This window comes from Oncorhynchus kisutch, unplaced genomic scaffold (assembly GCF_002021735.2).
Source record: "Oncorhynchus kisutch isolate 150728-3 unplaced genomic scaffold, Okis_V2 scaffold3711, whole genome shotgun sequence".
Lineage (NCBI taxonomy): Eukaryota > Metazoa > Chordata > Actinopteri > Salmoniformes > Salmonidae > Oncorhynchus > Oncorhynchus kisutch.
The window spans coordinates 126,365-148,744 of record NW_022265656.1 but is presented as its reverse complement, the minus strand read 5'-3'; the positions used below and the strand labels follow the sequence as shown (position 1 = coordinate 148,744).

The following is a 22,380-nucleotide window of genomic DNA, read 5'->3' as shown; positions in this document are numbered from 1 at the left end:
GCTCTGACAGCTGGTGCTTAAAGCTAGTGAGGGATATATTAGTCTCCAGCTTCAGTGATTTTTGCAGTTCGTTCCAGTCATTGGTAGCAGAGAACTTGAAAGGCGGCCAAAGAAGGAATTGGCTTTGGGGGTGACTAGTGAGATATACCTGCTGGAGCGCGTGCTACGAGTGGGTGCTGCTATAGTGACCAGTGAGCTGAGATAAAGGCGGGGCTTTACCTAGCAGAGTTGTAGATTACCTGGAGCCAGTGGGTTTGGCGACGAGTATGAAGCGAGGGCCAGCCAACGAGAGTATACAGGTCGCAATGGTGGGTAGTATATGGGGCTTTGGTGACAAAACGGATGGCACTGTGATAGACTGCACCCAATTTGTTGAGTAGAGTGTTGGAGGCTATTTTGTAAATGACATCGCCGAAGTCGAGGATCGGTAGGATGGTGAGTTTTACGAGGGTATGTTTGGCAGCATGAGTGAAGGATGCTTTGTTGCGAAATAGGAAGCCGATTCTAGATTTAATTTTATATTTAATTTTGGATTGGAGATGCTTAATGTGAGCCTGAAAGGAGAGTTTACAGTCTAACCAGACACCTAGGTATTTGTAGTTGTCCACATATTCTAAGTCAGAACCGTCCAGAGTAGTGATGCTGGACGGGCGGGCAGGTGCAGGCAGCGATCAGTTAAAGAGCATGCATTTAGTTTTACTTGCATTTAAGAGCAATTGGAGGCAACAGAAGGAGAGTTGTATGGCATTGAAGCTCATCTGGAGGTTAGTTAACACAGTGTCCAAAGAAGGGCCAGAAGTATACAGAATGGTGTCGTCTGCATAGATGTGGATCAGAGAATCACCAGCAGCAAGAGCAACATTATTGATATATACAGAGAAGAGAGTCGTCCCTAGAATTGAACCCTGTGGCACCTCCATAGAGACTGCCAGAGGTCGAGACAACAGGCCCTCCGATTTGACACGCTGACTCTATCTGAGAAGTAGTTGGTGAGCCAGGCGAGGCAGTCATTTGAGAAACCAAGGCTGTTTAGTCTGCCGATAAGAATGTGGTGATTGACAGAGTCGAAAGCCTTGGCCAGGTCGATGAATACGGCTGCACAGTAATGTCTCTTATTGATGGCGGTTATGGTATCGTTTAGTACCTTGAGTGTGGCTGAGGTGCACTCATGACCAGCTCTGAAACCAGACTGCATAGCGGAGAAGGTACGGTGGGATTCGAAATGGTCGGTGATCTGTTTCTTAACTTGGCTTTCAAAGACCTTAGAAAGGCAGGGTAGGATAGATATAGGTTTGTAGCAGTTTGGGTCTAGAGTGTCTCCCCCATTGAAGAGGGGGATGATAGCGGCAGCTTTCCAATCTTTGGGAATCTCAGATGATACGAAAGAGAGGTTGAACAGGCTAGTAATAGGGTTTGCAACAATTTCGGCAGATAATTTTAGAAAGAGAGGGTCCAGATTGTCTAGCCCGGCTGATTTGTAGGGGTCCAGATTTTGCCGCTCTTTCAGAACATCAGCTATCTGGATTTGGGTGAAGGAGAAATGGGGAGGCTTGGGCGAGTTGCTGTGGGGGGTGCCGGGCAGTTGACCGGGGTAGGGGTAGCCAGGTGGAAAGAACGGCCAGCCGTAGAAAAATGCTTATTAAAATGATCTATTATAGTGGATTTATCGGTGGTGACAGTGTTTCCTAGCCTCAGTGCAGTGGACAGCTGGGAGGAGGTGTTCTTATTCTCCATGGACTTTACAGTGTCCCAGAACTTTTTTGAGTTTGTGCTACAGGATGCAAATTTCTGTTTGAAAAAGCTAGCCTTAGCTTTCCTAACTGCCTGTGTATATTGGTTCCTAACTTCCCTGAAAAGTTGCATATCACGGGGGCTATTCGATGCTAATGCAGAACACCACAGGTTTTGTGCTGTTTTTGTGCTGGTCAAGGGCAGTCAGGTCTGGAGTGAACCAAGGGCTATATCTGTTCCTGGTTCTACATTTTTTGAATGGAGCATGCTTATTTAAGATGGTGAGGAAGGCACTTTTAAAGAATAACCAGGCATCTTCTGCTGACGGGATGTGTCATTCCAAGATACCCCGACCAGGTCAATTAGAAAGGCCTGCTCGCTGAAGTGTTTTAAAGAGCGTTTGACAGTGGTGAGGGGTGGTCGTTTGACCGCAGACCCATAACGGATGCAGGCAATGAGGCAGTGATCGCTGAGATCTTTGTTGAAAACAGCAGAGGTGTATTTGGAGGGCGAGTTAGTTAGGATGACATCTATGAGGGTGCCCGTGTTTACGGATTTGGGGTTGTACCTAGTAGGTTCATTGATAATTTGTGTGAGATTGAGGGCATCAAGCTTAGATTGTAGGATGGCCGGGGTGTTAAGCATGTCCCAGTTTAGGTCACCTAGCAGCACGAGCTCTGAAGATAGATGGGGGACAAATCAATTCACATATGGTGTTGAGGGCACAGCTGGGGGCAGAGGGTGGTCTATAGCAAGCGGCAACGGTGAGAGACTTGTTTCTGGCCGGGCGGCCAGCTCTAGGAAGAGTCTCAAGGATGATGCACCTGAGCTCAATTTCGAGTCTCATAGCAAAAGGTTTGAATAATTACGTAAATAAGGTACTACTGTTTGTTAGGGGTTAAAAATGTCAAAAAAAAAACTGTTTTCACTTTGTCATTATGTGGTATTGTGTGTAGATTGATAAAGATTTAAAAGAAAAATCAATTTCAGAATAAGGCTGTAACGTAACAAAATGTATGAAAAGTCAAAGGGTCTGAATACTTCAGGAATGCACTGTATACGGTGTATGTGTTGTGTTTTTTCATTGAAACAAATATTCCATCCTATTTTTTTTGGGGGGGGGGGGGGGTAGATTTAGGCGTTCCGTGCCGCTACTAATACAATAACACCATGGAAAAGCTGATAGTGAAAGCTTTTCCCTAAACTAGTATTTCACTGCCTCTCAAACCTGATTCTGAGGTCCATTCTTCCTCGCTGGGACTGTCCTCACAATCAGAGGGTATGATCTTAACTGCTCAATTAGGCTGCTTTGGCCCTTAGAATGTCCCTGGGTTCATTGTCTGGGAATCTACATGTCTATCATTCAGCATTGTATTTCCCTTTAAAGTAGCCTAACTGCACAACGTTGTCCTGAGGCAGCAAAATGAAAACTACATTTCATCACATAAAACAATGTCCTCAAATGTATGGGGGGTGGGGGTTCTGATGACTGAGGGTAACGATGAGCAGTAGAGGGTTGTATTCTAACAAGGCAGAAATTATCAATTGATATAACTCACACATGCATAATTCACTTTATAGGTCAATATAGAGGACAAATCTCATGGTTTAGTAAATTCAAGCCTGTCCAGGTCAACCATCTGCTAGCTACAGTATCAACTCATTGTGTTCTGGAGAGAGACTGGCCTCCCAGGCAGTGGGCCACTCACTGTGTTCTGGAGAGAGACTGGCCTCCCAGACAGTGGGCCACTCACTGTGTTCTGGAGAGAGACTGGCCTCCCAGACAGTGGGCCACTCACTGTGTTCTGGAGAGAGACTGGCCTCCCAGGCAGTGGGCCACTAACTGTGTTCTGTAGAGAGACTGGCCTCCCAGACAGTGGGCCACTAACTGTGTTCTGGAGAGAGACTGGCCTCCCAGGCAGTGGGCCACTCACTGTGTTCTGGAGAGAGACTGGCCTCCCAGGCAGTGGGCCACTCACTGTGTTCTGGAGAGAGACTGGCCTCCCAGGCAAGTGGGCCACTAATTGTGTTCTGGAGAGAGACTGGCCTCCCAGGCAGTGGGCCACTCACTGTGTTCTGGAGAGAGACTGGCCTCCCAGGCAGTGGGCCACTAACTGTGTTCTAGAGAGAGACTGGCCTCCCAGACAGTGGGCCACTCACTGTGTTCTGGAGAGAGACTGGCCTCCCAGGCAGTGGGCCACTAACTGTTTTTGCAGAGAGACTGGCCTCCCAGACAGTGGGCCACTCACTGTGTTCTGGAGAGAGACTGGCCTTCCAGACAGTGGGCCACTAACTGTGTTCTAGAGAGAGACTGGCCTTCCAGGCAGTGGGCCACTAACTGTGTTCTGGAGAGAGACTGGCCTCCCAGACAGTGGGCCACTCACTGTGTTCTAGAGAGAGACTGGCCTTCCAGGCAGTGGGCCACTAACAGTGTTCTGGAGAGAGACTGGCCTCCCAGACAGTGGGCCACTCACTGTGTTCTGGAGAGAGACTGGCCTCCCAGACAGTAGGCCAAACACAGAGACAACAATGTTCCTTCCATAGAAATAGAATCATAAAACATGTATATACCAGGTAAATGAATCGTTTCCATTAAGGTGGATAGATAGATTAAACCAAACAGCACTAACAACGTTACAAACATATAAAACTATGTTCCCTCCTGTACAACACTCCAGCTCCTTCAACAACTAACCTTTGACCTTCCTTCGATGGAGAGTTTGACCTGCTGAGTTATAAAAGAGGGTTTTGGCAGAGTCAAAGGGGGTTCCTCGTCCGCCCTCTCTGTCTGATCTCTCTCTGGAGCAGACCACCTCCTCTTACGACCCCAGGGTTTTTCTTTGTCTGCCTCACCCACTTCTGTCTTGAGGGGCGGAGGGAGCATGGGGCTATTCTGTTCTCTGTCTCTCATCTCTCCATTCCCTGAGACAGCATGCAGGTCCGAGGTGCTCCTGGGTCCAACTCCAGTTCCGTAGACCCCTGGTCCAGATCCGGGTCTCAGTCCAGATCCTGTCCCCTGGTCCACACAGCGGGGGACGTCCCTATCCTCCTTATTCAACATGTCTGTTTTGGCCACTTGCACCAGGAAGACACTGTTGCTGCCTGCAGCATTCAAACTGTTCCTAAAGTCCTTGTCCATACTCTGACCGTCTCTCTGACCATTACTCTGGTTATTCCCCTGACTGTTAGACCCCTGTGTGATGTCCCCAGTGTTGTGGCTGTGCCTCAGCTTGACTTCGTGACCCTGGCTGTTGTGGTTCCTCCCAGACACAGAGCCACCGCCACCCCTCAGGCTCCTGAGGGTCAGGGAGACACACACGTCCCCAACACACAGCTTGGCACAGCTCAGCTCCAACAGCTGAGTGGTCCGGTCAGGGCAGCAGGACGACCAGCCCTGGCCGAACACAAAGAACGGGTACTCTAACAGCACCTCCACACACACCTGCAGAGGAATACAACACACAAAGGATACACAATAAACTGTTATTGGCATAAACATTGACATTAGGATGGGGTTATGGTAGCCTGGTCTCAGATCTGTTTGTGCTCTTTTCAACACCATTGCGGTGTGAGAATGAGTGACAAGGCATTGGCAGGGTAGTACAAACAGACTGGCACTGAGTCTAGGGGAATGGAGACAACAACAAGCATCGCAAGCTTACCTGTGCTTTGTGTTCCCCGACACCGAACTGTATGATGACAGCGTTGGGTGTCTGGCCCGTGTCGATGCGTTCCACTGTGCTGGAGTCAATCTTCAGCTCACTGCTGATCTCAGCACTCTGGATAAAGTCCTCCGTCTTCAGGTCCTCCACTCGCTTCAGCTCCCCGTCCGCCAGCTGGATGATGGAGCCACGCATGAAGAACGGAGGGAGCGTGGTTGGAGAGGAGGAGAGAGAGGGGGAGGCCTGGACAGGTCCTGGAGCTAGGGCTGGGGCAGGGGAGGGGGAAGAGGAGGGACAGGGGGAGGCCTGGACAGGTCCTGGAGCTAGGGCTGGGGCAGGGGAGGGGGAAGAGGAGAGAGAGGGGGAGGCCTGAACAGGGGCTGGAGCTAGGGCTGGGGCAGGGGAGGGGGAAGAGGAGAGAGAGGGGGAGGCCTGAACAGGGGCTGGAGCTAGGGCTGAGGCAGGGGAGGGGGAAGAGGAGAGAGAGGGGGAGACCTGGACAGGTCCCGGAGCTAGGGCTGGGGCAGGGGAGGGGGAAGAGGAGAGAGAGGGGGAGACCTGGACAGGTCCTGGAGCTAGGGCTGGGGCAGGGGAGGGGGACGCCACCACATTAGCAGTTGTGTTAGATGGGATTTGGATGTGTTGGATGGGTAGTACTTGGGCCTGGAGTACAGCAGGGGACTGGTGGTGGCCGTCCGACCCCAGCATCTCACACTTGGACAGGGACGCGGTGAGGTAGGTGTGGCGGGGGAGGGATGCGGTCGCTGGAGCCAGCTGAGAGGCGGTGGTGCTGGCCGTCCTAGCGGTCACCGAGCAGGCAGCCTCGAGGTCCGTAGTGGTGGTAACTCCGTTAACGGGTATCAGGAGAGACTGGAGGGACTGGCCGTCCGGGATGACCAGGTGCTGCGGCAGGGTGGCGTAGCTGACGCCATGCTGGTTACCTGCCCTGGCAATGTAGCCGATGATTGGTGCCTGGGTGGTGGAGTACAGGCTGTGTACATGCTCGTCAGAGTGGTGGGTGGTCTGGATAACCGTGTGAGGGGCAGAAGAGACCTTCAGAGCCTCAGAGGAGTTGAGGGAGGTGAAAGAGGAGGTTCTGGAGACAGGTTTCCTTAGACAGATGCCTCCTCCCTCACTGTGTATTAATGATGGGTGGACCTGGACCGTGTCCTGCTCAGCACCACTGGTAGGGTGAGGGTGGGGGTGGGGGCTGGGCTGGGCGTTTGCTACCAGCACCAGGGAGGTTTGTAGCCCTGTGGAATCCTGGGTAGTGTAGTCTGCGGGAATGAGGATGTGTCGAGCTTCATATCCATGGTGAACCTGCTGATTGTTCTGGTTAGAGTAGGAGGTTCCTTTGATGCCAGCACAGCTCTGTTTACCGAAACTCCTCTCCAGCTCTCCATTCAGCTGCACCACCTTCAAATCAAATCAATCTTTATTTGCCATATCCACAGGATACAGTGTAGTCTACACTGTAGAATGACATGCTTACCCACAAGCTCTCCTTGCAAACAAATATCTTAAATTAAAAAACGATGTAAATACCTTGGTGTGTCCGCCCTCAGCTTTGTTGATCCCTAACCCATCCGTATACTGGACCAGCACCTGGGAGGGGGCGAGGGTGAGGGTGTGGGGGAGGAGGCCCACCCCAGGGTGGGTGTGGAGCTGGAGAGGCTGGAGGTGGCCCTGGGTAGGGGAGGTGACGGTCAGAGGGCTGCTGCTGTCCAGCTGGATGTACTGGTGGGTAGTGGTGAAGTGGGTCCCTCCAACGGACACAGCTAGGTCAGACGGCAGACCTATCTGGACCTGGTTCTGCTGGTCCCCAACCTTAACATAACATAACAGCCAGGTCAGACGGCAGACCTATCTGGAGCTGGTTCTGCTGGTCCCCAACCTTAACATAACACAACAGCCAGGTCAGACGGCAGACCTATCTGGACCTGGTTCTGCTGGTCCCCAACCTTAACGTACATAACAGTCAGGTCAGACGGCAGACCTATCTGGACCTGGTTCTGCTGGTCCCCAACCTTAACATAACAGAGAAACGTGGCTGGGTCTTTCGGCATGACAATGATCCAAAACACACCACCCGGGCAACGAAGGAGTGGCTTCATAAGAAGCATTTCAAGGTCCTGGAGTGGCCTAGCCAGTCTCCAGATCTCAACCCCATAGAAAATCTTTGGAGGGAGTTGAAAGTCCGTGTTGCCCAGCAACAGCCCCAAAACATCACTGCTCTAGAGGAGATCTGCATGGAGGAATGGGCCGAAATACCAGCAACAGTGTGTGAAAACCTTGTGAAGACTTACAGAAAACGTTTGACCTCTGTCATTGCCAACAAAGGGTATATAACAAAGTATTGAGATAAACTTTTGTTATTGACCAAATACTTATTTTCCACCATAATTTGCAAATAAATTCATAAAAAATCCTACAATGTGATTTTCTGGATTTATTTTCTCATTTTGTCTGAGTTGAAGTGTACCTATGATGAAAATGACAGGCCTCTCTCAGCTTTTTAAGTGGGAGAACTTGCACAATTGGTGGCTGACTAAATACTTTTTTGCCCCACTGTATAATAATAATACCACTAATTAATTACACAATAAATACCATTGTTGGGGAAGCTACTATGAAAGTTTATCAAGCTAACAATTACTTCACTCTGGAAGAAGTTACGCTACATTAAATCTAGCCTTAAGAAAATATAGTTTACTGAACCTTAAAGTTACCTTGAAAAAGTAGTTGACTACATTAATGATTCATTATCATATTGAAATCTGAAATGTCATAGTCTAGAAATTGCAAAAACAGATCACAATCTAGTCTATTAAACACAAAAATGATGTTTTATGTGAGAATTGGGCAGGTCTGACACAAATTGTCTTCCCATAATAATAAACTACCAGCAAAATACTGCAAAATGTAGTTAACTTACTAGTTGAACTCCATGTAGTTCACTACTCCCCAACACTGATATACGGTGCCTTTGGAAAGTATTCAGACCCCTTGACTTTTCCACAATGGAGTAAATACATAAACAATCTGAACACAGTGAACATAATGACAAAGCAAAACCAGCTTTTTATACATTTTTGTAAATGTATAAAAATAAATGTATAAAATACCTTATTGTGTGTAGATTAATGAGGGGGAAACTATTTAATCTATTTTAGAATAAGGCTGTAACGTAACAAAATGTGGAAAAACTCAAGGGGTCTGAATACTTTCCGAATGCATACACAATAGACACACACCTTGGTGGCCTGGGAGATGAGGGCGGTGGTGTAGCAGTGGCCGTCCAGATGGTGGCGCTGTTGCCCTGTGGAGGCGGCTACATTGGTGGCAGTGGACTGGATGATCTGAGAGGAGATGTAGCCAGTGTACGGCCCCGAGCTAATGAACTGGAGGTTAGGGGCCAGCTGGGCGTACTGGATTGTCCCGCCCTGTTGGCTGAGCCCCACCCCAGTGGGGTAGATCGTGGAGAGAGAGGACAGGGGGAGAGCAGAATGGGAGGGGGATGAAGAGGAGGACGAGGAGACATGAAACCTGGGGCTGGGAGTTTCTGTGGATCTGCAGCGTTCGCTGGCTACATTGGCCAGCCAAGCCAGGTTCTCTGTGTGTAAGGTAGTGTCTGCTGAGGCTGCAGCTGCTGCTGTTACCACTACAGGCCTCTGCTCCAGGGCTAGGATCTCAGCTGCTGCTGGTACCACCACAGGCTTCTGCTCCAGAGCTAGGATCTCAGCTGCTGCTGTTACCACCACAGGCCTCTGCTCCAGGGCTAGGATTTCACGCTTCTTTGGAGGTAGACAGCCATGGCTCCTCTCCTGGTTGGATTTCATGGTTGGTTTTCACTCTTTGTTTGTCTCTCAAGTAGGCTTTTTGAACCTACTGTCTCTCTCTCTCTTTGTCCCTATCTCTGTTTCTCTCTCAATTTCAATTCAATTTAAGGGCTTTATTGGCATGGGAAACATCTCTCTCTCTCAAGTGTTGTCGTGGGCTCTATCAGGTCTCTTTCAGGTCTTCACTGTGTGACTGTGTGTCCTGGACTCAGTAGTCTAGAGAGGGCAGAGTGACGCCCGCCAGGTGACAGAGAGGACGACTCCATGGACTTCATGAGGAATCATCTCTGACTAACCACCAGCCTCCACAACGTCCGCCAGCTGTAAATCTGGAGACAGAGGAAGAAACACAATTGTTATGTTCTAGCATGTTGAAACAACAGAGAAGAATGATGGCTGTACATTTCCAACATGCTTACTCTCTGTGCATGACACATGTCAAAGGATATAAGCAATCATCACATTCCATATTTTAACATGCGCCCCTGCAGGCATGAGATGCGGGTGAGTAGAGAGTGAGAAAGAGGGGTGGACATGTAACAGGCTTGGCTTGAAGTGCTGAACATCATGGCATGAGTTTAGGCTATTACTAGCATCAGAACTTTACTTAAATACAGAATATTTTCGGGAACAAAACAATAACATTATTAACCGATTCTCAAGATTTGAAAACAACAGTTCTGTTCCGGAACACTAGAGATCTCTTTAGTTGCTGGTTCTATTTCTGTTACTTGAATTATTATTATTTTTTTCACTGTTTTTGGTTCTGTTTCCTGAACCGGTACCAACCCCTGCTTCAATGACTGTGAGTGGAAAAAGGTAGGTGTGAAAATCAAGCCAGACACCAGATCCAATGACATCCTGGTTGTTGTTGTTGTTCTGTGTGTATTTATATCAATTTTTTTTACCCCTTTTTCTCCCCAATATCCTGGTTTCCAATTGGTAGTTACAGTCTTGTCTCATCGCTGCAACTCCCGTACGGACTCGGGAGAGACGAAGGTCGAGAGCCATGCGTCCTCCGAAACACAACCCAACCAAGCCGCACTGCTTCTTGACACAATGCCCACTTAACCTGGAAGCCAGCCGCACCAATGTGTCGGAGGAAACACCTTACACCTGGCGACCGTGTCAGTGTGCACTGCGCCCGGCCCGCCACAGGTGTCGCTAGTGTGCGATGAGACAAGGACACCCCTGCCGGCCAAACCCTCCCCTAACCCGGACAACGCTGGGCCAATTGTGCACCACCCCATGGGTCTCCCGGTCGCGGCCGGCTGCGACAGAGCCTGGACTCGAACCCAGAATCTCTAGTGGTACAGCTGGTGATGCAGTGCCTTAGACCACTGTGCCACTCGGGAGGCCTGTGTGTGTGTATTTATGTGCGTGCGTGTGTGTGTGTGTCCATCCATTTCACCCAAGTCACTCCGCATTGAAATGATAATTTGACAATCACATCATGATGTTCTAGGAAGTCACGTTGTATTGTGTATATTACCCCCTGCCTCACGTCATCACATCTACATCATCTACACATTCAACAATAAACATACAGGCAACCGGACTGAAGACCTCAGTGAACCTCCATGTGTGCCTGATAAAGCCTGCTAGATGTACCATTCTATATCTATAACAGAACAGCCTGATAAAGCCTGCTAGATGTACCATTCTATATCTATAACAGAACAGCCTGATAAAGCCTGCTAGATGTACCATTCTATATCTATAACAGAACAGCCTGATAAAGCCTGCTAGATGTACCATTCTATATCTATAACAGAACAGCCTGATAAAGCCTGCTAGATGTACCATTCTATATCTATAACAGAACAGCCTGATAAAGCCTGCTAGATGAACCATTCTATATCTATAACAGAACAGCCTGATAAAGCCTGCTAGATGTACCATTCTATATCTATAACAGAACAGCCTGATAAAGCCTGCTAGATGTACCATTCTATATCCTATAACAGAACAGCCTGATAAAGCCTGCTAGATGTACCATTCTATATCTATAACAGAACAGCCTGATAAAGCCTGCTAGATGTACCATTCTATATCTATAACAGAACAGCCTGATAAAGCCTGCTAGATGTACCATTCTATATCTATAACAGAACAGCCTGATAAAGCCTGCTAGATGTACCATTCTATATCTATAACAGAACAGCCTGATAAAGCCTGCTAGATGTACCATTCTATATCTATAACAGAACAGCCTGATAAAGCCTGCTAGATGTACCATTATATATCTATAACAGAACAGCCTGATAAAGCCTGCTAGATGTACCATTCTATATCTATAACAGAACAGCCTGATAAAGCCTGCTAGATGTACCATTCTATATCTATAACAGAACAGCCTGATAAAGCCTGCTAGATGTACCATTCTATATCTATAACAGAACAGCCTGATAAAGCCTGCTAGATGTACCATTCTATATCTATAACAGAACAGCCTGATAAAGCCTGCTAGATGTACCATTCTATATCCTATAACAGAACAGCCTGATAAAGCCTGCTAGATGTACCATTCTATATCTATAACAGAACAGCCTGATAAAGCCTGCTAGATGTACCATTCTATATCTATAACAGAACAGCCTGATAAAGCCTGCTAGATGTACCATTCTATATCTATAACAGAACAGCCTGATAAAGCCTGCTAGATGTACCATTCTATATCCTATAACAGAACAGCCTGATAAAGCCTGCTAGATGTACCATTCTATATCTATAACAGAACAGCCTGATAAAGCCTGCTAGATGTACCATTTTATATCTATAACAGAACAGCCTGATAAAGCCTGCTAGATGTACCATTCTATATCTATAACAGAACAGCCTGATAAAGCCTGCTAGATGTACCATTCTATATCTATAACAGAACAGCCTGATAAAGCCTGCTAGATGTACCATTCTATATCTATAACAGAACAGCCTGATAAAGCCTGCTAGATGTACCATTCTATATCCTATAACAGAACAGCCTGATAAAGCCTGCTAGATGTACCATTCTATATCTATAACAGAACAGCCTGATAAAGCCTGCTAGATGTACCATTCTATATCTATAACAGAACAGCCTGATAAAGCCTGCTAGATGTACCATTCTATATCTATAACAGAACAGCCTGATAAAGCCTGCTAGATGTACCATTCTATATCTATAACAGAACAGCCTGATAAAGCCTGCTAGATGTACCATTCTATATCTATAACAGAACAGCCTGATAAAGCCTGCTAGATGTACCATTCTATATCCTATAACAGAACAGCCTGATAAAGCCTGCTAGATGTACCATTCTATATCTATAACAGAACAGCCTGATAAAGCCTGCTAGATGTACCATTCTATATCTATAACAGAACAGCCTGATAAAGCCTGCTAGATGTACCATTCTATATCTATAACAGAACAGCCTGATAAAGCCTGCTAGATGTACCATTCTATATCTATAACAGAACAGCCTGATAAAGCCTGCTAGATGTACCATTCTATATCTATAACAGAACAGCCTGATAAAGCCTGCTAGATGTACCATTCTATATCTATAACAGAACAGCCTGATAAAGCCTGCTAGATGTACCAGAGGTAACAAAGGAGAGGTGCAGCTGAGAGGCAAGAGAGGAGATAAACAGAGAGGCAGGAAGAAAGGGAGAAGGAGAGGAGATAAACAGAGAGGCAGGAAGAAAGGGAGAAGGAGAGGAGATAAACAGAGAGGCAGGAAGAAAGGGAGAAGGAGAGGAGATAAACAGAGAGGCAGGAAGAAAGGGAGAAGGAGAGGAGATAAACAGAGAGGCAGGAAGAAAGGGAGAAGGAGAGGAGATAAACAGAGAGGCGGGAAGAAAGGGAGAAGGAGAGGAGATAAACAGAGAGGCAGGAGGAAAGGGAGAAGGAGAGGAGATAAACAGAGAGGCAGGAAGAAAGGGAGAAGGAGAGGAGATAAACAGAGAGGCAGGAGGAAAGGGAGAAGGAGAGGAGATAAACAGAGGCAGGAAGAAAGGGAGAAGGAGAGGAGATAAACAGAGAGGCAGGAAGAAAGGGAGAAGGAGAGGAGATAAACAGAGAGGCGGGAAGAAAGGGAGAAGGAGAGGAGATAAACAGAGAGGCAGGAGGAAAGGGAGAAGGAGAGGAGATAAACAGAGAGGCAGGAGGAAAGGGAGAAGGAGAGGAGATAAACAGAGAGGCGGGAAGAAAGGGAGAAGGAGAGGAGATAAACAGAGAGGCAGGAGGAAAGGGAGAAGGAGAGGAGATAAACAGAGGCAGGAAGAAAGGGAGAAGGAGAGGAGATAAACAGAGGCAGGAAGAAAGGGAGAAGGAGAGGAGATAAACAGAGAGGCAGGAGGAAAGGGAGAAGGAGAGGAGATAAACAGAGAGGCAGGAAGAAAGTGAGAAGGAGAGGAGATAAACAGAGAGGCGTGAAGAAAGGGAGAAGGAGAGGAGATAAACAGAGAGGCAGGAAGAAAGCGAGAAGGAGAGGAGATAAACAGAGAGGCAGGAAGACAGAAAGCATGATGGCAGGCAGGGAGGGAGAAAGAGATAAACAGAAAGACAACACACATGATGGCAGGCAGGGAGGGAGAGATGCAGCGAAAAACATGGAGTGACAAAGAAAGAGGGAGGGGAAAAAAGAGAGAGAAAAACAAAGCGAGAGGGAGGGAGAGAGGAAAAACAGAACGTGGCAGAGGATGGGAGAAAGAGAGAGAAAGAGAGAGAAAGAGAGAGAAAGAGAGAGGAGAGGGAGGGAAAGAGAGAGCTGCTTTTCCTGACCCACATTAAGCGGTGCCTGTAGCATCAGAGCACCATATAGCCTCCACTTCACGCAGACATTGTCGATTAGCTCCACACAGACACACACACACTACGACACTGCTACAGCACAACCCCATCACCATGGCAATCCCATGACAACACCACAACAACCCAAGCCTTGACAATGAACACTGCGGTAACACAAAAACAATCTCTGAGGCATGGTTACAGGAGAGTCACAACACGGAGACACCATGTCCCACTTTCCACTGGTGTAAAAATAGTCATCTGTTTAGAGTCCAACACACACACACACACACACACACACACACACACAGCTCCACAACGCTACAGACAACCAGAGGATCCCAGCACCCTTGGACAACTCTCCTGTGCTCAGCTATATAGAGAGTCTCTCCTCACATGCCCCAGAGGCAGCAGACACGTCCTGAATGGGAACAAGCATTGGTTCCATTCACTACCACTCAGTCACCTTACCTCACCTCACCTCAACTCACCTATTTCACCTCACCTCACCTCACCTACCTCACCTCACCTACCTCACCTCACCTCATCTAACCTACCTCACCTCACCTCATCTCACCTCACCTACCTCACCCATCTCACCTCACCTCAACTCATCTCACCTACCTCACCCATCTCACCTCACCTACCTCATCTCACCTCACCTCACCTACCTCACCCATCTCACCTCACCCCCTCTCACCTCACCTCATCTCACCTACCTCACCTCACCTACCTCATTTATCTCACCTCACCCATCTCACCTCATCTCACCTACCTCATCTCACCTCACCTCAACTCAACTCACTCACTACCAATGACTGGCTATGTCCTAAATCTGGGTTTGGTGGATGCCAGGACAACACTACCTGCTCCAAGTTTGTTGGAGGAGGAATAATGGACTGGGGCTGTTTTTCATGGTTTGTGTCCTTTAGTTCCAATGAAGGGAAATCTTAACACTACAGCATACAATGACATTCCAGAAGATTCTGTGCTTCCAACTTTGTGGCAACAGTTTGGGGAAGGCCCTTTCCTGTTTCAGCATGACAATGCCCCTGTGCACAAAGCGAGGTCTGTACAGAAATGGTTTGTCATGATCAGTGTGGAAAATTTTGACTGGCCTGCACAAAGACCTGACCTGTACCCTATCGATCACCTTTGGGATGAATTGGAACGTCGACTGCGAGCCAGGCCTAATCGTCTAACATCAGTGCCTGACCTCACTAATGCTCTTGTGGCTGAATAGAAGCAAGCTCCTGCAGTTATGTTCCAACATCTAGTGGAAAGCCTTCCCAGAAGACGGGAGGCTGTCATAGCAGCAAAGGGGGGACCAACTCTATATGAATGCCCATGATTTTGGAAGGAGATGTTCGAAGAGCAGGTGTCCACATACTTTTGGTCATGTAGTGTATCTGTATGATGGCATTTGGGATGCAGGCACTCACTGACATGGATAGCAAGCAGCACAGAAACCAAGGAGGAAACCGTCTCCATTTCCCACAGTTATTATTATAACCTCGAGACCAACAAACACACGGCCAGTAAGATAACACTGATGAGAACACTCATGTACTAAACCCACAGTCCACAAATACAGGAAGCTCTTTGGGTCCTTTGGCTAGGCAGATCTGGAGAGGGACTAGTTGCATCCCGTATGGCACCCTATTCCCTATATAGTGCACTTGACCTTATGGGCCATGGTCACATTATGTACATTATTCCCAGAAATTAGCTTTGACGACCAAATAACAACAAAAAACAACCAAACATTGACGATGAAACAACATGTTGCCTTGCTGTGTTTCTGTCACCTGACTCTGTTGTTGTCACAGAGACTACACTACATATGACTGGCTGAATGACTGGCTGGATGGCTGGCTGACTGAATGGCTGACTGATTGAATGGATGACTGACTGGCTTACTGACTGACTGATTGAATGACTGGCTGGCTGGCTGACTAACTGACTGATAGACTGGCTGGCTGAATGACTGAATTAATGAATGACTGACAATGACTAGCTGGCTGTCTGACTGACTGACTAACTGACTGGTTGACTGAATGACTGACTGGCTGGCTGGCTGACTGACTGACTAACTGACTGACTGACTGGCTGAATGACTGACTGGTTGATTGACTGACTGATTGACTGGCTGACTGACTGGTTGACTGGCTGAATGATTGGCTGACTGGTTGACTGAATGACAGGCTGACTGACAATGACTAACTGACTGTCTACACTCTCCATCAGATATTATCTTTCCCCCACAAACCTCCTATAAATGTACCAAACACAAGGTTAACCATCTGTGTGTGTCTATTGGGCTACTAGCTTTAATGCTCCAAATAAACCCTTCCATTCTGACTCTCCCTTTAAAAGGCGGACCAGGAGTGTAAAGGAGATTCTAATGCTGTGTTCGTCACCAAGTGGGAGGTGGGAATATACAAAGTCGGATGCATTCACATACTTGAAACAAGTTTAAAAGAAACGCCGATTGGCTAATGGCCAACAAACTGCGTAAACCATAAACTAAAAGTACAGCTATCGTGCTTATAAACAAATTATAGTGTTAAAAAACAACAACATATTAACAGATTGATTTTTATTTAAAAAAGTTTTGTTGTTTGCAGTTAAATACCCAAAATGCTGTTGTGAAGGTCATTTCCTTGGTAGGTGACGTCAGAGGTCAGCATGTGGGTGAAGTGGCAGCTCAGGATGACAGATGAGTTTTACACTAGTAATTACCGGTTGGAGGGCCGTTCAACTGGATTTTTCCCAGTCGTATGTGGTGAATTCCCATTTAGTTATGAACGCAGTATTAGCGTGAGAGAGAAAGAGAGAGAGAGAGCTGTGGCTAGCTGGCTGTTTGTCTTCTTTTCACAATGACTCCAGCGTCCTGCATCGCTCATCTCCTCACTAAGCTCACACAATGTTAGACGACAGACAGACGCAGACAGACGCAGACAGAGAGGCAGAGACAAACAGAGAGGTCAGGGATTCCCGTGTAAACAAGCAAACACCTCTCTCTACAAAACCTGTATGACTTGGCTCTTTTGTAAATGTATTTATCGTAATGCGATCCAAAGCCAACCAGATGCAGTGTACGTTCTGTAGCCTCTAGGGGCATTACTGGATGAGGGAATGACAGTGGTGATGAACGCATGAGTGGAGAGGACCAGGGTCCAAAATACTATGTCACAAATGAAGAAGAAACCAGAAGAAACACTGCCTTTGCCGAGGTAGAGGGGAAAAGCTTACCAGGCTGTACACAGCCACAGCTGGCAGAGCATTGTCAGACTTCCTCTTGCCTGTGTAGCTTCTACACTACGTATTCCTATAGGGAAATCCTCTTTCTCTACGTCTCCTTTGTGCAGGTCTATTTTTCAGAGCCAGCCCTGTTTTCCTCCAAGCTCCAGGTAGGGTCCGTCCGGGAGAGCGGGTGAACATGTACACCTAGCCGTAAGGCTCTGTGATGAGCCAGCGATAGAGGAAGTCCCCCTGGTTGAAGAATCACATGAAGTCCTGCGTGCAAAGCTGCTCCAACGTGTGTTATGCAAGGCAGTCAGACCTCTCTCTCTGTCTCTCCCTTTCTCCCTCTCTCCATCTCTCTCTCATTCGGTCTCTCTCTCTCTCTCTCCCACGCTCCCTCCCTCCTTTTCTCCCAATACTCCAGTAACATAGCTCCTCCCACAGCCAGCCGCATCAGATATTCATTCAAAAACACATTCTACTTGGCTGAGCGCCCAGACTACGCTCACACACAGAGAAGGGAGGAGGTAGAGAGAGGGGGAGGAGGCAGAGAGAGAAGGGAGGAAGAGAGGGAGGAGAGAGAGAGAGAAGGGAGGAAGAGAGGGAGGAGAGAGAGAGAAGGGAGGAAGAGAGAGAGAAGGGAGGAAGAGAGGGAGGAGAGAGAGAGAGAAGGGAGGAAGAGAGGGAGGAGACAGAGAGAAGGGAGGAAGAGAGGGAGGAGACAGAGAGAGGGCAGGAAGAGAGGGAGGAGACAGAGAGAGAAGGGAGGAAGAGAGGGAGGAGACAGAGAGAGAAGGGAGGGAGAGAGGGAGGAGACAGAGAGAGAAGGGAGGAAGAGAGGGAGGAGGCAGAGAGAGAAGAGAGGGAGGAGACAGAGAGAGAAGGGAGGAAGAGAGGGAGAGAGGGAGGAGACAGAGAGAGAAGGGAGGAAGAGAGGGAGGAGGGGATAAAAGAGGGATGGGTGGAAGATAGAAAGTAAGTGAATAGCTTGTACAGACATATATATATATACACACACACACACACACCAGACTACGCTCACACACAAAGGAGGGAGGAAGGAGAGAGAGGGCATCTCTCCCCAGACCTCCCCTAGCTCTACCCCAGACCTCCCCTAGCTCTCCACCAGGCCTCCTCTAGATCTCCCCCAGACCTCCCCTAGCTCTCCCCCAGACCTCCCCTAGCTCTCCCCCAGGCCTCCCCTAGCCCTCCCCAGACCTCCCCTAGCTCTCCCCAGACCTCCCCTAGCTCTACCCCAGACGTCCCCTAGCTCTCCACCAGGCCTCCTCTAGATCTCCCCCAGACCTCCCCTAGCACTCCCCCAGACCTCCCCTAGCTCTCCTCCAGACCTCCCCTTGCTCTCCACAGACCTCCCCTAGCTCTCCACCAGGCCTCCTCTAGATCTCCCCCAGACCTCCCCTAGCTCTCCCCCAGACCTCCCCTAGCTCTCCCCTAGCCCTCCCCAGACCTCCCCTAGCTCTCCCCAGACCACCCCTAGCTCTACCCCAGACCTCCCCTAGCTCTCCACCAGGCCTCCTCTAGATCTCCCCCAGACCTCCCCTAGCTCTCCCCCAGACCTCCCCTAGCTCTCCCCCAGGCCTCCCCTAGCCCTCCCCAGACCTCCCCTAGCTCTCCCCAGACCTCCCCTAGCTCTACCCCAGACCTCCCCTAGCTCTCCCCCAGACCTCCCCTAGCTCTCCCCCAGACCTCCCCTAGCTCTCCCCCAGGCCTCCTCTAGATCTCCCCAGACCTCCCCTAGCTCTCCCCAGACCTCCCCTAGCTCTACCCCAGACCTCCCCTAGCTCTCCCCCAGACCTCCCCTAGCTCTCCCCCAGAACTCCCCTAGCTCTCCCCCAGGCCTCCCCTAGCTCTCCCCCAGGCCTCCTCTAGATCTCCCCCAGACCTCCCCTAGCTCTCCCCAGGCCTCCCCTAGCTCTCCCCCAGACGTCCCCTAGCTCTCCCCTAGCTCTCCCCCAGACCTCCCCTAGCTCTCCTCCAGACCTCCCCTTGCTCTCCACACACCTCACCTAGCTATCCACCAGGCCTCCTCTAGATCTCCCCCAGACCTCCCCTAGCTCTCCCCCAGGCCTCCCCTAGCCCTCCCCAGACCTCCCCTAGCTCTCCCCAGACCTCCCCTAGCTCTACCCCAGACGTCCCCTAGCTCTCCACCAGGCCTCCTCTAGATCTCCCCCAGACCTCCCCTAGCACTCCCCCAGACCTCCCCTAGCTCTCCACAGACCTCCCCTTGCTCTCCACAGACCTCCCCTAGCTCTCCACCAGGCCTCCTCTAGATCTCCCCCAGACCTCCCCTAGCTCTCCCCCAGACCTCCCCTAGCTCTCCCCTAGCCCTCCCCAGACCTCCCCTAGCTCTCCCCAGACCACCCCTAGCTCTACCCCAGACCTCCCCTAGCTCTCCACCAGGCCTCCTCTAGATCTCCCCCAGACCTCCCCTAGCTCTCCCCCAGACCTCCCCTAGCTCTCCCCCAGGCCTCCCCTAGCCCTCCCCAGACCTCCCCTAGCTCTCCCCAGACCTCCCCTAGCTCTACCCCAGACCTCCCCTAGCTCTCCCCCAGACCTCCCCTAGCTCTCCCCCAGACCTCCCCTAGCTCTCCCCCAGGTCTCCTCTAGATCTCCCCAGACCTCCCCTAGCTCTCCCCAGACCTCCCCTAGCTCTACCCCAGACCTCCCCTAGCTCTCCCCCAGACCTCCCCTAGCTCTCCCCCAGAACTCCCCTAGCTCTCCCCCAGGCCTCCTCTAGATCTCCCCCAGACCTCCCCTAGCTCTCCCCAGGCCTCCCCTAGCTCTCCACCAGACGTCCCCTAGCTCTCCCCTAGCTCTCCCCCAGACCTCCCCTAGCTCTCCTCCAGACCTCCCCTTGCTCTCCACACACCTCACCTAGCTATCCACCAGGCCTCCTCTAGATCTCCCCCAGACCTCCCCTAGCTCTCCCCCAGGCCTCCCCTAGCCCTCCCCAGACCTCCCCTAGCTCTCCCCAGACCTCCTCTAGATCTCCCCCAGACCTCCCCTAGCTCTCCCCAGGCCTCCCCTAGCTCTCCCCCAGACATCCCCTAGCTCTCCCCCAGACCTCCCCTAGCTCTCCCCAGACCTCCTCTAGCTCTCCCCCAGACCTCTCCTAGCTCTCCCCCAGGCCTCCTCTAGATCTCCCCCAGACCTTCCCTAGCTCTCCCCAGGCCTCCCCTAGCTCTCCCCCAGACGTCCCCTAGCTCTCCCCTAGCTCTCCCCCAGACCTCCCCTAGCTCTCCCCAGGCCTCCCCTAGCTCTCCTCTAGACCTCCCCTTGCTCTCCACAGACCTCCCCTAGCTCTCCACCAGGCCTCCTCTAGATCTCCCCCAGACCTCCCCTAGCTCTCCCCCAGACCTCCCCTAGCTCTCCCCCAGGCCTCCCCTAGCCCTCCCCAGACCTCCCCTAGCTCTCCCCAGACCTCCTCTAGATCTCCCCCAGACCTCCCATAGCTCTCCCCAGACCTCCCCTAGCTCTCCCCAGACCTCCCCTAGCTCTCCCCAGACCTCCCCTAGCTCTCCCCAGACCTCCTCTAGCTCTCCCCCAGACGTCCCCTAGCTCTCCCCCAGACCTCCCCTAGCTCTCCCCCAGACCTCCCCTAGCTCTCCCCAGACCTCCCCTAGCTCTCCCCAGGCCTCCCCTAGCTCTCCTCCAGACCTCCCCTTGCTCTCCACAGACCTCCCCTAGCTCTCCACCAGGCCTCCTCTAGATCTCCCCCAGACCTCCCCTAGCTCTCCCCCAGACCTCCCCTAGCTCTCCCCAGGCCTCCCCTAGCCTTCCCCACATACACCCTCCACAGCACCCTAACACACACACACACACACCTGACATCCGACAGCCACAAATGTTATGAGGGTTGAATATTTTCACTAAAACACAACTGTGTCCTAAATGGTGCCTTTCCCATTATAGGCCTATAGTGCTCTGGTCCAAAGTAGTGCCCTACAGTATACAGGGAATAGGATGCCATTGGGGACGTTGCTGTACTAAAAGGTCTACTGTAGCTGCTACAATAGCAACTTCTATGGCTCCTGCAGGGTCAAACTACATATGTACTGACTTTACCAGGCAACATGTGAACAAGGGTGGCTTGGATCAGTCTGTGGATGATGTTCACAGAAAATTCATCATTGTAACCATGAGAAAGGTGTTTGTGTGTGTGTGTGTGTGTGTGTGAGCTTGTGTGTGTGTGTGAGCTTGTGTGTGTGTGTGTGTGAGCGTGTGTGTGTGTGTGTGTGTGTGTGTGTGTGTGTGTGTGTGTGTGTGTGTGTGTGTGTGTGTGTGTGTGTGTGTGTGTGTGTGTGTGTGTGTGTGTGTGTGTGTGTGTGTGTGTGTGAGACAAACGGTCTTATTTTTACTTGTGACAAACTGGGGATTATTAGGTGACCGTGACGGTTTGAGGGCCAGATTTGGGAATGTAGCCAGGACACCAGGGTTAACACCCCTACTCTTATGATAATGGGATCTTTAATGACCTCTAAACTAACATGGGACTATGTCCATAGCCAACGACGGGCACAGTTGAACCAGTTACTGTGGACATAAAAATGGTCTGTCTACAAGCATTTCCTTCCCTGTTCTGTATCTACGCAGCCTGTCCCCACACACTTTCTGTGACGTAGGCTATTCTTCTATTTCAAGGCCTAGCTAGTCATCTCTCTCTCTATACATACATATATATATACACAATCACCATGAATACTTTATTTTCACATTTTCTCATTTCCTTTTTCACACCTTTCACCTTGTCATCACCGGGAGAACCACGGCTGTTTTGTTGTGGCATGTTACACAACTTTCCCTTTAATAGGGCATCTAGACAGACCCACCTCCTCCCAGAACTGAGAGAACTCCATCACTAATAGGGCATCTAGACAGACCCACCTCCTCCCAGAACTGAGAGAACTCCATAACTAATAGGGCATCTAGACAGACCCACCTCCTCCCGGAACTGAGAGAACTCCATAACTAATAGGGCATCTAGACAGACCCACCTCCTCCCGGAACTGAGAGAACTCCATAACTAATAGGGCATCTAGACAGACCCACCTCCTCCCAGAACTGAGAGAACTCCATCACTAATAGGGCATCTAGACAGACCCAC

At 49.9% G+C, this 22,380-nt stretch overlaps 1 protein-coding gene across 1 annotated transcript; it reads right to left on the bottom strand.

Moving 5' to 3' along the window:
• Positions 1 to 2,490: 2,490 nt before the first annotated feature.
• LOC109888222 (ataxin-1-like) lies at positions 2,491 to 17,630 on the bottom strand. Its single transcript, XM_031820874.1, has 5 exons — positions 17,265 to 17,630; positions 8,648 to 9,561; positions 6,939 to 7,220; positions 5,394 to 6,809; positions 2,491 to 5,173 (listed from the first exon to the last, which is right to left on the bottom strand). Exons 2-5 carry the CDS (start codon positions 9,230 to 9,232, stop codon positions 4,415 to 4,417), a joined length of 3,042 nt encoding a protein of 1,013 aa, XP_031676734.1. The 5' UTR covers positions 9,233 to 9,561; positions 17,265 to 17,630; the 3' UTR covers positions 2,491 to 4,414.
• Positions 17,631 to 22,380: the final 4,750 nt, after the last annotated feature.